We start from the raw sequence: 14,949 nt of genomic DNA, 5'->3' as shown, positions 1-14,949 counted from the left end.
ACCGCGATGAGGAAGATATTCAAAGTCTAGTTGAACAGTTTAAGAGATTTAACATGTTCTCCATGTGTAAGAATGTTCCGCATCCTTCGGAGCGTGCAGATGAAGAAAATGTTATTGACCCACAAATGCTTTTTAGTTTATCGACAAATGACATAGTATCACCTGAAGTTCAGGAACATCTCCTGTCTGCAAAACAGCGAGAGGAAAGTCTGGGAAAAACATTCTTGGCAGAGAGGTTAATAAAACAAACAGTGCCATTCTTTTCGACTATAAAGAGACAGAATTCTCTGACATTTGCATCACTGTACAAAGTAGTTGTTACCACTCCACAAAATGAAAAGAAATTAATAAAGTTTGACAGACAGCTGATACAACGTTTATTCTGTGCACAACAAGCAGGACGGGACGTGCAACTGGAGGATATCCTTTCACATAAACTATCACCCGTTCCACTTTCCTTGGCAAAGAACGATGGATTGATGAACTTCACCAGCAAGTCGACTTTGATAGACATACTAACAATAAACATTTCAGCCACAACACCAGTTTCTGATATTTCTACTTGTTTAATCATAGATGGCCATGCTTTGATGCATTGTGTTGGCAAAACTTCAGACTGCAAGACATTCAACGATTATGGAGAAAAAATATCAGCTATAATTTTCTCGTACGTATCTCCAGAGGTTAAAAGAATTGTAATAACGTTTGACAGTTACCGACCATGATTGATTAAGAATCACACTAGAAGGAAAAGAGATAATAAAAAAAAAGACCTATAAGAAAAATCATTGGCGATGGGAACACTCCACTTCCAGTTTCATGGGATCAGTATGTTGGTCTCAATAGCAACAAGGCTGACCTTGCATCCTTTCTTGCAAACCAATTACTTCAACTAGCATGTCAACACTTGCCAGAAAGCTGCGAATTGATAACTTGTGCTTCTCCTGATAAGGTTATCTCAAATTTGAAAGGGGAACTAAGGCATCTGGTATCTAATCACGAGGAAGCAGACACACTAATGATACTGCATGCACAAGAAGCTATTCGAGATAGTGAAATTGAACAGGTGATAGTGATGAGCAGGGACACTGATGTATTAGTTATGTTAATTCATTTCTTCGGTGAATCCTCCAAGAAGGTTTGGATGGCGGGAGGAACATCAAGAGATCGGAAATTCTTCAATATCAATGCTATTTCTGCGAATCTGAACAAGACTGTGAGGAAAAATCTGGTGGGTTTTAATTCAGTAACGGGCTGCGATACGACGTCATCCTTTACCGGCCATGGAAAAAAGAGCTCCTAGAAAATATTCATTCAATACCCACATCTTCTAGAAGGTGTCGGACGTGATGGATCAATGGAAGACGTGGAGGAATTCGTCTGTAGACTTTACTCTGCATCCGATCCATTTGGAGGTATCGACCGTGTTCGATACGAACAGTTTCTAGAAGGCAAGAAACAGTTGGAACATCTTCCACCTACAAAAGATGCTCTTAAACTTAATTTCATTCGGTCAAATTATCATATATATATAAGGTTTAATATAATGAGTGTTTTTGCGTGAAAGAGAGAGAGAAAATATTTAAGGATGCAAGATATCTCACCCCACTTTGAAACACTTGGAACAATTCTTGAATCACCGCGAAACCTCGTTTAATACTATAGAAAGTCGATCGGAAAACGAACAGTAGAATTTTATGCCCGCCATTCTGTTCCTCAACATTTTTTAAAACTCTTAGAGTGTAACAAATTAGTTAAACTTAAGAATTGACTCCAATACAAAATATTGAAAAATATACTGGTAAATAGGGCATTTCCCTGCAGATTACGAATGTCTTGTCAGCCGTTTTGATTTGTGTTCCCGTCAAAATTCAGCCTGGCATCCGGCAAGGTATGTTACAGGGACCTAAGTATCATGGCTCTACGGTGGATGCCTTCGTCTAATTCAATTCTTTGGAATCTTACGATAAAATAAAAATGAAGAGAAATGTACAATCTAGAAAATCGGAAGTTTTGAAAACATGTCAGACTATAAAACTTAAGATGGCTCTTTATGCATACACATTACGATTCAACCATCTTGTTTTCCGCCATTTTAAAGATATTCAGAATTAAGTAGTTTGTAGAAACAAGCTTCCTGCGTATAAAAAGTGATATTTCACATGACAATATTAAAAATACATTAGAGATTTTTTTACATGTATCGCGTCCACCATCTTGTTTTCTGCCATTTTGAAAACCTACAGAGAGGAACCAATGGCATGAACAAATAGCTCGCCCCCAAAAACCCTAGGTTTGGTGCCAAAATATTGAAGATCCACCGCAAAATAAGGAAGTTCTTGTGTAGGATAAGAATTTGGAGTCCGCCATTTTGGGTACTTTCCCCCCCAAAATTCAGCCTGGCATCCGGCAAGGCGTGTTACAGGGGCCTATGTACTATGACTCTACGGTGGATGCCTGTTGCTAACACGCAAATGCCATCGGTTGACAAGTACCGATAAAGTGGCCGGCTGACTAAATATGTATCTCACCGTTGCTCCCATTGCACAATATATGCAACCCACTGTGCAGTATTGTCTCACTGGCTGCCTATACGAACGGCGTTTGCATCCTTCATGCTTGTAGAGATGAATCTTCGTGCAGTGAGATAAATTTGCGTCTCTTTCGCATATGGATAACGTATGCACCCAAAGCAAAAACACGTATTTTACATTTTCGTGTTTTCTTTCTTCCTGCTCCTTGCCACCCTCTTCACTCATTTCTGTAGCACATTATGAATATGTTGTACATGTTATTGGTCCATTTCCGGATGTTCTGCTTTCTTCACATGGGTAAGTTCTACCTCAATGGCTTGCGTCAACTATGGGTAGTATTTCGTACATTTAACCTTTCCCGATATCTCTTCTCGTTCTCGCTATATTGCATAAAATCTCATTTTGACCCCATTTTTATGTCCCTATTTGACCCTTTCAATACGCTTGTTGGCCGATATAAAAAAATACGTGTCGCTTCTTTTTTGATGATCTGTATGTCTGTGCAATCTTATCAAAATCGGCGTGTTACACCGAGGTACCCTGCCTTGTAAGTAAGATTTCGGGGGGGGGGGCTTAAGCCCGGAAGCCACCCCCCTAAATACGCCACTGACCTTGGACTAGGGTTGCCAACTCTGGAAAATAAAACAACCGGCATCCTCTCAAAATTCCTTATAATATAGGTCTAAGTGTGAAGTATCTCTGTTCCAACCCATCCATGGGAATTAAATGTAATATCGTGAACAAAAGTGCATTAACACATATTCTGCATATCCTTAGTATATTCACTAATAAGCTTAATATATACATTGTGCTATAAATGATAAACTGGAATCGGCATTGATCATTTTATTATATTTGCAGTAACTGCTACTCCTTTAAAATTATTGAAACAGATGAATAAAAGAATATTAATCCTTACGTGACAATTTTGGATTTGGAAAATGAAGTTTACTCTTTAAACTTATTCCACAACTACAAGAATTTGCTTTAAGATATCCTTTTTCACTCTCAATAAATGTATAAAATTCCTTACAAGTAAATTTTAAATTTTCCCTGATACAGCCCCTGTCATCTCTTTAAAATTATCTAAAGAAATGAACAAAATATATTAATCGTTGATATATGGTGAAAGGTGACAGTTTTGGATTTACAGATTGAAAGTTACTTTTTTGAATATACTTCGAACTGGATGAAATTGCTTCGAACTAGATACAAATTTGAAAAAACCGGTCATAAAGGAGCTGGTACGAAGTTTGTACCGGTCATCGGCTTTAATCAAAATAACACCAATATTTCCGGCAAGGCCGGAGAAAAACTGGCCAGTTGGCAACCCTACCTTGAACATGCACCATCTAGCCGGTCGTAATACTTCGGGGGCTGGAGGTTGTATAATAACTGAGAAGTGAAAGATGAATTGTCTGTTTGAGTAATCGACTACTGATGCAAAGTAACCAGGATGATGATGTTTCACAAATATAAATAGCAAGTACTGTATTATCTATTTCATAATAATAATCAAAATTTAAAAAATTTTGATTTCGAACTTTATCTATGCTACGCTTTCCTCGTATTTTCTTAGATCTTCTATTTATGTCTTATGCATAAATTTTCTTTCAAATTAAGTTAATTGCAACTTCTTTTAAAAGTATTTCTACTTACAACACAAGACCTAAAATGCACAGTTTAAGGCTAAATATATAATTTAATATATGTTATGATTGTAATGAAACACCCTTTAACGGACATATCTATAACATTTTTGTCCTAGAAAAAAAAAGTAGTATTACGGGACAGAACACTCTTTTGTGGATGTTTTTTTTTTTTTTCTCATATAGTAGGCAGAGTTATTCTCAGTTCATACTTACTTAGCACAGTAGCACAGAAAGTACTTTCCGCAATTTGAAAATAAATATCAACTAGTCTAAACAACATATTGAGCTTTTTGCGCACGAGATGGCGTTAGTGTACCAAATCTCAAGGTATGAGTCGTAGTGGGTCAAAACTAATATCATTTGGTATTTGAAATCCCCGCCAAGTAAACTTTGTGGTGGACAAACACCGTGTGCGTGGGTTTTCTCAGGGTTCTCCCGTTTCCTCCCACTTTCTTTATTCCACCATTTCATTCATTACTCATCATCACCGTCTCCTTTAGCCTAACTAGCATAACCGTGGGACGTTTTTTTTTTTTTTTTTTTTTTTTTTAATTTGAAAGTTGAAGTTAGTAGATTTGCAAATTTTCTGCAAAACTGCGCTAGATTGTACAATTTTCGAGAAAGATGCAAATGCGGCGAAGGCCCGTGAAAAAATTTGTGCTGTTTAGGAACAAAATACGTTATCAAAAGCAACAGTCGAAAGATTGTTTTGTCGCTTTTGTTCTGAAAATTTGGATGTGCAAGATGATCCTTGCAGTTGGCGACCAATTACAGCAAAAGTGGATGATATTCAGGCATAAGTTTAGCAAAACCAGTATGTAAGTAGTTATAAGATTGCCAATGGCCTAAACGAAGATCTTCACTAAACAGTGTTAGACCATTTGGAGAAAGCTGGTTGCAAAAAGAAGTTCCGTTTATGTGACATATCATCCGTCTCAAAAATATTTACTCGAAAGAAATGGCCTAAACGAAGATCTTCACTAAACAGTGTTAGACCATTTGGAGAAAGCTGGTTGCAAAAAGAAGTTCCGTTTAGGTGACATATCATCCGTCTCAAAAATATTTACTCGAAAGAAATGGCCTAAACGAAGATCTTCACTAAACAGTGTTAGACCATTTGGAGAAAGCTGGTTGCAAAAAGAAGTTCCGTTTAGGTGACATATCATCCGTCTCAAAAATATTTACTCGAAAGAATTTCTATCTGCAAAGCTCAACCAAAACGTAACGAACTCGAGCCATTTCTGAAGCGGTTGATCATGAGTGATAAAAAGTATATAATGTACGACAACGTGCAAGGTGAAACTTTCCACAGTTTATGTTAGAACCCATACTGACGTCCAGGAAGGTTATACTCTGCGTTTGGTGGATTGGAAGGGCATCGTGTATTACGAGCTGCTACCACCGGGCTTAACAATAGACTCGGACCTGTGCTACCAACAATTAGCGTAAGTTCACGTAACAATTCAAACGAGCGCCAGAAACTGGTCAACAGAAAGGATGTCGTATACAATGCTGACAACGCCAGACCCATACGTCTTTAACAATCCGTCAGACGTTGAGAGAGCTTGACTAGGAGGTTTTAATGCATCCACCATGTAGCTCGGACCTGGTACCGTAACTCATTTGTTTCGTTCTCTGTATATCTCCCTAAGTTGCTTTGAGTTAGATTCAAAAAGAGGCTTATGAAAACCACGTGTCACAATTTTGTGACCAGAAACCACAGAACTTCTATAGCTATGAGATTATGGTATTGCCGGGAAAATTACACAAAGTCAGTAAAATGGTACATATGTGGTTTCATAATGTTATTTTCATATCATAATAAATAAGTTCTCAATTTTGACCTTCAAAGGCTCAGTACTTTTTAGACAACGTGATATGTGATATAATGCGGTGGAGAACAAAGTCCCTTCTCCACATAGATCTGTCAAAATGGCGCGGTGAATCCTTACATACAACAGTTGCAAGTAAACTTGAAATACTTCTGTTCTCTATTCACAATATATTTTCATTATTTAATAATAATGTTGCTTGTTTTTATTGCATTACTTCTACTTTTAGTACAGTCAGTATGCGAACTAAGGAATCTTTACTGGGGAATGACATGTAGGCCTACTTGAAAAGAAAATTACCGCACATGCAGAAAATAAGTTCCGATGGACTGTAAAATCAAGAACGAACATCAGAAGAAAATTATTTTATTATTGTATGGAGTTTAGTGCTACTTTTCAACAAATGCACCAGCCTTGTTGAGGTTTTTGTCGTAACGTGGGACGAACTTAAGTATGTCTACGTCAAGGAATTCTGCGCCAAAAAAACTGGAACCTGGATGTCAACCATCTACAACTCAGCTGCGCTGTCGGAGCATTGTCCGGCCAGAAATCGCTTCATCAACTGTCAACTGTCGTCAATACATGGATTGTTGCTTAGTTTCTGGCGTCACGTAGGACACCCATGTTTCGTTTCCAGTGACAGTGCGGTCGAGGAACTTGTCACCTTCCTGGTGGAACACAACAGGAAGGTCAAAATAGACGCTAGGCTCTTCTTGTGCTCCGCTGTAAATTGTTTTGAAACCCATCGTGCACAATTTACGAAACTCCCGTCACTCAGTGACGATCTCATGAGGCAGAGAACGGAGGATCTGCGGAAACTAACATGAAGAGTTCGGTTATTGTGAACCGTCGGTTCTGTACAATTGTTTGCTGCACACTTTGCACAAATTCAGGCGTAGCTATGGACGGTCGGCCACTACGGTGTTCGTCGTGCACATTTGGTGTGATCTATTATGCATTGTCTGCGCTATCTTCTGACCATACCTTCACTCATGACACCTGGTCTATAGTTCACGTAACTGCCGATGCATGTCTGACGCCGACAGCTTTTTAGCGTGGAGAAACCATATTACTGCGCGTACCTTGAACTTGGTGGGAAACTGTATGCGCGCAGACATGTACCGTACCACAGTTCTCTCATCACTTATTCCCATATAACCGCCAGATTATGACTACGTGTTACTTCTCCATTCCTGTGTAAGCGCGTTCCTCTGTTACCACTCGTGCCACCTTGGGGAACTTTTGGAACTTATTTTCTGGACGCAATTTTTATTTTGCAGTCCATATAAACATTTGTCTTCTTTGGGATACGGACAAAATCTCGCGGCCGTAACATCGCCGCCCAAAATCTCGCGTGGCCAAAACCTCGCCGCCCAAAACCTCGCGGGACAAAATCTCGCTGAGCCAAAACCTCGCGTGGCCAAAAACTCGCCGCTCAAAACCTCGCGGGACAAAATCTCGCCGGGACAAAACCTCGCCGTCCAAAATCTCGCCGGGCCAAAACATCGCGTGGCCAAAACCTCGTGGGCCAAAATCTCGCCTGCAGCTAAATAAAAATTCAGTGTAATATAACAATATCTGCTGCTTTTCTTATGAGTAAAAAAAAAGGAGGGAAGAGCTTGGTGTGGTGAGAGTAGGGGCGTCGAATTCTACTTCACTCCGGGCGTCGAAATCTCTAGCTACGGCTCTGCACACACACACACACACACACACACACATATATATATATATATATATATATATATATATCCTATTCCCCCTCCCTTTTGTTGTGCCGACAAAGTGAAATTATAAAAGACATCCTACGCTCGAAACTCATCTATGTTGAAAATTTGATTGAGATCGGTAGGATGGCTCAAGAGGTATAATGTAACAAACATAGTCATTTAATATATATATATAGATTTTCAAAGCATACATTAGAACTTTTCTTGTCATTATTTTAATGTAATTATGTGTTATTACTAAATATATACATATAGTAATGTATAGAACATTCTACATTGAAGAAATCGTCGTGAAGAGGTTTTATCCTGACGACATTTCTTCCCAGGCGACACTACGTCTCGCTTAATTTAGATCAGGCGAGATTCTGTGTCGTGAGATCAGGTTTTGGTCAGGCGAGATTTTGGGTATTGCGATATTTTGGGGCGCGAGGTTTTGGAAGACGAGGTTTTGGGAGGCGAGGTTTTGGCCAGGCGAGATTTCGGCCCGGCGAGGTTTTGGCCAGGCGAGGTTCTGGTCCGCGAGGTTGTCGCCGCGAGGTTTTGTACCCAAACCGTCTTCTTTACAGAGATAGACATCTACCTCCTCTCAGTAATTCGAACACTGAGTATTTCAGTAGTAACCCATATTTACGTTTATGACTAATGTATTTACTCTATACTACATACAATTATCACGAGCTATAAGTACTCTAAATGTGTATATGTGTAAGCTCTGTAAAAGATATTTCTCATGCGGACACATAATCATGTTTCTTCGGTGTCCGTTATTCAAAAGTTTCATTGTAATTTGCCAAGAAGTATATCCAAAGAACGAGAATTTAACGGGCGGGAAAATAGTTAATTGTTTCTATTATCTTGTATGATTTTATAAAAAATCTGAACAATTTTTCTGAAAGAAAATTTTCCGGACGCCTATTTTATCAGTACAGAAAAAGAAAGACTACTGTTAACCTTAAATCTAACTTGTCTGAGTGTTCTGCCCAAAGGCAGGTTTTATCCTATTTACCTAATGTAGCCAGTTTCTTTCCCCTGTAATTCATAAAGGAATAAATTGAGAATTAGGATTGAAGAATCAATGTATAAAAAAAATCGAGGAATCAAGGATTCGTTATGTAGACCGATTAAGGATAGTAGTTAATTGTAATGCTGTATTTGGTTTAAATTCGAAAGGTGCTACGAGTTTAATTTAACTTCACGAATATTCACTTTTGACTTCACGTTGTTAAAAAAAAAATCCTAACGTAAAATACAATGCTTTTACACTATAAGCCCAAAAGGTGCCCACAGGTGACTTTTAGGGCATAGGTTGTGCCCATGGAGTTTTTTTTTTTGGGGGGGGCATAATTTGTTATTGAAAATGAGACAGTCGAACTGTAAGTACAATATAATGATGTTTTTAGGAATGCTAAATTGAATTAAATTTAGACTCCAAAACAAATTATTTTGGTTTTGTCATAACAAACTCTGGTTTCCTGTACACCTTTTGGAAGTGATAGGTACCAGTGACTAGCCCCATTTGTGGAATTTGTTGGAATATTTAAAGGATATTCCTTATAAATAGTTTCTCTATGTTACTTGCTTTATCATTTCTTTACATTATTTTACTTGTTCGCCAATAAGTATATCTATGTGGAGCCTGCCGCAGATTCTCTTCCAATATTCTAAAATTAAGTAAATAAATAGAAGGTAAAATGAAATAGATGTAATTTTACTCTGAGAGGCAGTCAAATCTGAGCAATGGCTGACTAAGAAAAGAAGATTAAAGGGAAACTGATAAAAATAAAGATATGTGAGCACAAAGTATCAGAGGATTGTTCTTTTTTGGGAAAAGTAATCAAATGAAAGGATGATGCTCGGTAAGTCAATCTTTAATAACTGTATACTTCGATAAACCCTCAGTGGTTAAGAGGCAACAACATTTCGAGAAAAATTCTGGCAGAAAAGGAACATTTTTTTTTTTTTTTTTTTTAATTTTAATAATAAGCCAAAACTCTTCAGAAGGATCATAAAACAAAGACCCATTCAATTAAAGATCAGACTGGTGCTACAAAATCTGTATTGATAAGTAGCTGTTTAATCAACCACTAACGATACTCTGCTGCCAGCGTCTCTTCCATGATTGGAACATCTTCTCTAACTCATTTATTCGAATGGCTCGTAGTTCCCTCGTCACATTTTCTTGTATTTCTGGAGAACTGACCGAAATCGGCGACTTTTCAGGGTTTTCTTCAGCTTGGAAAATAGAAAAACATCTGTTGGAACAAGATCTAATCAGTATTGTGGGTGAGGAATGACTTGTGTAGTTTATAGCGAGAAATTAACGAATTAAGATAGAAGTGCAAGATTATTCGTTATAATGGCGGCTTTTCAGGGTTTTCTTCATCCTGGGAAATAGAGAAACGTCTGTTGGAACAAGATCTGATCAGTATTGTGGGTGGGGAATGATTTGTTTAGTTTATGTCGAGAAATTAACGAGTTAAGATAGAAGTACGAGGTTACTCGTTATAATGGTATCGCAACCAGCTCTGGCTTTCATGCGTAGCATCTTGCAAACGCCTGAGAACTTCCAAGTAAAACTCTTTGTTCACTGTTCATGTGAAACATGACTACTCTAAACCACCTCCGACACTACCGTATAAACATTCTCATTCAAGTTGTTTATCTCGAAGACTAATCGAGGTAGTTGACGCTGCGGAAACGGTACAGATGCTAGTACCGTTTTTCGATCTTCCCCTCTATTCGTTGTTCGATAATTTTTCGCTGTATTTTTGATACATGGGAAAGCAAACTTAACGTTCTGTGTTCTTCGCATTTCCGTGCGCCTTTCCTCTTCGGGATAGGTACCAATATGCTTTTCTCGAAGTCTTGGTATTTTTCCCGAGATGTACATTTCATTGATAAGATTAAATGTTTCTTCTTTGTTGCTATTACAGATTCTTAATCACTTCCGTTGGTATTTGATCTATTCCTGGGGCTTTACCATGTGGCATTATCTCCAAAGCATTGTCAAATTCGCACTGTAAAATTAATGGTCCTAATTCAGTTTCATCCATGTCTTCTTCCTTCTCTATCTCTTCTTCGCTCACTCTGTCTCCTTTGTAGAGTTCTTCAATGTATTCCTTCCCTCTTCTTGTTATCTGCTTCTCTTCTATTAGCCTTGTTCCGTCCTTGTCTATGATAATGTCTGTGCATTTCTTTTTCTCACCAAACTGTTTTCTAACCTTTCTATATGCCGTTTCTGTATTGTCTTTGACTACATTTTCCTCAATTTCTTTGCATATATTGTTTATCCAGTTTTCTCTAGCCTTCTTTACTTCTCTGTTGATGTGATTTTTGCACCTTCTGTATTCCTCTTCTTTGTTTGTTATCTTGAACTGTTTTCTTCGCTCCATCATTTCCAATATTTCTGCTGTTATCCAGGGTTTATATTGGGTTCTCGTTTCTCTTCCTGTGTGCTGGTAGGCAGCTTTTGTAATCTCTGCTTTCATAGCTTCCCATTTCGAGTCGATGTCATCACCTGCTGAAGCTACCGTAGACGTCTCTTTGTCTGTCGCATTTGCAAATTCCTTTTTCATGTTTTCATCTCTTCTTAGCTTGATTGTGTTCCATCGTTTGTTTGGTGCTCCACTCGTTTCTTCTTCAGTTGGAGTTCGCTCTTCATCAAAACCAAATTATGGTCTGAGTCAACGTCTGCTCCTGGGTAACTCTTACTGTTCTTCACTTGATTTCTAAATGCTTGTCGGACCAGTATATGGTCTATTTGATATCTTTCTTTGTCTGCTGGTCTTGTCCATGTGTATCTATTTCTTAGTGGTTGTTCGAAGAAAGTGTTCGTTACAGTCAGATTATGGCTTTTGCAGAACTCAATTAATCGTGTACCTCTCGCATTCCTTTCTCCTAGGCCGAAATTCCCAGCTACATTCTCTTCTTCGCCTTCGCCGACTACTGCGTTCCATGATTATTAAATTGTCTTTGTCTTCAACCTTCATCAATACTTCTTCTATTTGCTCATAGATTTCTTCTACTTCCTCATCTGTGTAGCTTGATGTAGGCATATATACTTGGATTATTGTCATATTTCTCGGTTCGGCTGCCATCTTCAACATTATTATCCTTTCGTTGTATTTCCAACTGCCTGTAACTTTCTGTCCTATCTTCTTATTCAAGACAAAACCGACTCCTGCTGTACCGTTTACAGCTCCTGAGTAAATCATTCTGAAGTCTCCGCTCCACATGTCTTCTCCATCAGACCATCTACTTCGCTGATTCCCAAGATATCTATCTTCATGCGTTCCATTTCTTTCTTCAGGGGGGCCGCGGTGGCTCAGTGGTAGAGCGTTCACCTCTGGTGCTTGGGGTCCCGGGTTCGATCCCAGCCCCCGCCAAGTGAACTTTGTGGTGGACAAACACCGTGTGCGTGGGTTTTCTCGGGGTTCTCCCATTTCCTCCCTTCCTTCATTCCACCATTTCATTCATTACTCATCATCACCGTCTCCTTTAGCCTAACCGGCATAACCGTGGGACGTAAAACTCAAAGATTTCATTTCATTTTTTTTTTCTTTCTTCAGGTTTTCCAATTTTCCACACTGTAACAGTGATCGCACATTCCAGGTTCCTATCCTGCAGGGGTTTCGTTTGATGACGACCGATTAGGCCCTGCTGTTTCCCTCCACTGCCGGGGACAACCCTCTGTGAAAAACAGTAGTGTCGTATTCTCTAATATTACATTCTCTCATTTCTCTTTCCATGTTGTTTTCTAGGGACAGTAAAGTGGCGGTGTCCCAAGTCCTTCCACCTTGCAGTGAAACAGTCATAGAGGACATCCTGTCCCTGCCTGTTTTTGCCCACATCTGAGCCTTGCCGATGTCAATCATCTTCAGCCTCAGTGTGGTAATGGTAGAGCTGCTGCCCACTACCATAATATCTCTCTTTGTCTGACTGCTACCCCTAAAAACCTGTCCGGCATGGGAAGCCCTCTGATAGCGAAGCTATCTCCGGCATAGCTCTTGCGATCATTAGAGTACGCAAGCCCCCCACCGCGGCAAGGTGGAGATATTGAGGGAGGGTTGTGTGACCTACGTCTCTTTGTATTTTTCCCCATATTTAGGAATTATAACTCCAAGTTAAATTCTGATTTGATATCCTTTACGATCTTTCAATTTCTCCCCTCCTTTCCTTCGTAAACAAGTTATTAGTGTTTTGATGTGAGGAAAACTGATGTTGATGAATAGCTTATGTGTTTATTCTTAACTTACAAAGAAATAGAAGGAAAGTGGGTCTGAGGTCGAGGGGACTGAACTGTAGCGAAAGCAGTTGTGGATTTTCGCTATACCTCAAAATTTTAGGCTTAGACAAATCCATCAGAAGTTGATTTTTCCCCCTCCAATTCGAAAATGTTACTTTTTATTATGGCTGTGATCAGCTCCAAAACAAGCTCATTTGTACTCCCCTCCCATCTTCCTGTACCCTTTAGATTATCTCAAAAGGCAGATCGGACACCTAGATGGGCGCATATTTCGAATAAATCCTTTGGATATACTTCAAAAATACTTCCAACTTCCTACTGCATAGACGAACTTTTATAGTGACTTAAGCAAGGTATCATGAAGCCCACCCATTTCGATATTTTGTCCAAGAAATGTCTTGTGAGAACTCACACAGACTTCGAAGGAGGTCATACCTACACATTATTATTCACAAACTAACAGATAATTGTCCTGATTTGCTCACAAATTTCACACATTCGAATTTTTATCCGCGCAACAGTTCAGGTAATCAAAAGGTCTCAGAAAGAGTAATGGAAATTGCACATAATGCACGACATCCTCATCTTAACACCCAAAGTCCTATAACATCCTGTTTGCTGACAACTGCTTACTAAACATTTTTACCTTCAAACGTAGCCTCATTCAGCTCTTCATGTGCTATCCTAATTTTGTGATTTGTCCATCTCGTAAATTCTAACCCAGGAAACCTTCAGTTTCCCATCTTCAACACAAGCTTATTCTGGGTAGACACGCAGAAAGCTAAAACAGCCTCGAATTGTACTAGAATAATAGCACTGCTTGCGTACTGACATTTGAAATGCTTTTGTTTTCTTTTTTAAAAAAAAAAAAAAAAAAAAAAAAAAAAGATTAACACAAGTAATAAAGTAAAATACTTTTTTAAAAATTAACAGCTTTTATTAATTTTGTATAACTAATGGTAGGCAAGTGTCAGCCTTCGTGACGATAAAAAACGGTAAAAACTTCATTAATTTCGAATTTGATTAAGTACTGTTTTTTACTCGGTAATTTTTATTTGATAACTTAATAAAAGATCATAATGGTTCATGAAAGTAACTTTTTTTTTCCTCCCAAACATATGTCATAAAATTTCTGCTTCATAACTCTCTATCACATTGTGTGAAGGTCAGTAATTGGGTCACAGTGAAGCTAAAATTTCCCTTAATTTTATTCCACAGTAGTTTTCCTGTAAGTTGCCTTTTCTTTTTAAATACATTTTTGGTTAATTATTATACTTTTCTGCATGTAATTTTCAATATGAAGATCGATTTTTTTTATTATTATCATTAACAGTAGAACTATCTACGTTTGCTTTAACAGCCACTTGACAATTAACTTGTTCCTTTCGTATGGTAAAATTCTAATGCACATATTTATCTTCAAATTACCGAAATTTTAATGGAATTTTTTCGTAACTTATTATGACTATTATATTTGGAAGTGCTTAGAAGTTGAGGCAGAGTTATTCGTACATAATTAAAGATAGGTGTCCACGATATTTTCACACTTACATTACAAAGATATATGTATATTAAAAAAAGTATACATCTTTCCTTACAGGCGTCTTCTACGAGTTCGACGCCAAAAACAAGTGAAGTTAGCTACAGAATTGAAAGAAACCCAAACGCCATTCCAATACCACCTCCAGACCAGAAATTTGAACATGCTCATCTAGTGGATGATTCGCCGTTTGGATTGGACAAAGAGAAGAGTTACCTTGGAGGCAAAGAGGTAAGAGCTTGTCCTGAGTATATACAAACATCAGTGTACAAGCCACAATTGATGATTAAATGAACGATGGTGCCATGTTTTGTACGCAGTGCGGCAATTAGGAAACGAGCGTCCAACCAGGTTTATCAAAACAACTGAAATGATTGACAGAATTCAAGATATCACTTTGAGTGACAGAAGTAGCAAGT

General features: G+C 38.4%; 1 protein-coding gene across 3 annotated transcripts in view; it reads left to right on the top strand.

Moving 5' to 3' along the window:
- Positions 1-14,949, top strand: part of LOC145668833 (uncharacterized) — a 74,755-nt gene that overhangs the window by 38,326 nt on the left and 21,480 nt on the right. For all 3 annotated transcript variants that reach the window (XM_081737017.1, XM_081737019.1, XM_081737018.1), the window contains exon 7: positions 14,591-14,761. In XM_081737017.1, the coding sequence (XP_081593143.1) occupies positions 14,591-14,761 (171 nt within the window). The remainder of the gene's footprint in view (positions 1-14,590; positions 14,762-14,949) is intronic.

This window comes from Thermobia domestica, chromosome 13, assembly GCF_964235325.1.
Source record: "Thermobia domestica chromosome 13, izTheDome1.hap1.1, whole genome shotgun sequence".
NCBI classification, from domain to species: domain Eukaryota; kingdom Metazoa; phylum Arthropoda; class Insecta; order Zygentoma; family Lepismatidae; genus Thermobia; species Thermobia domestica.
The sequence above is the reverse complement of the archived record's forward strand: the minus strand, read 5'-3'. Positions and strand labels throughout refer to the sequence as shown.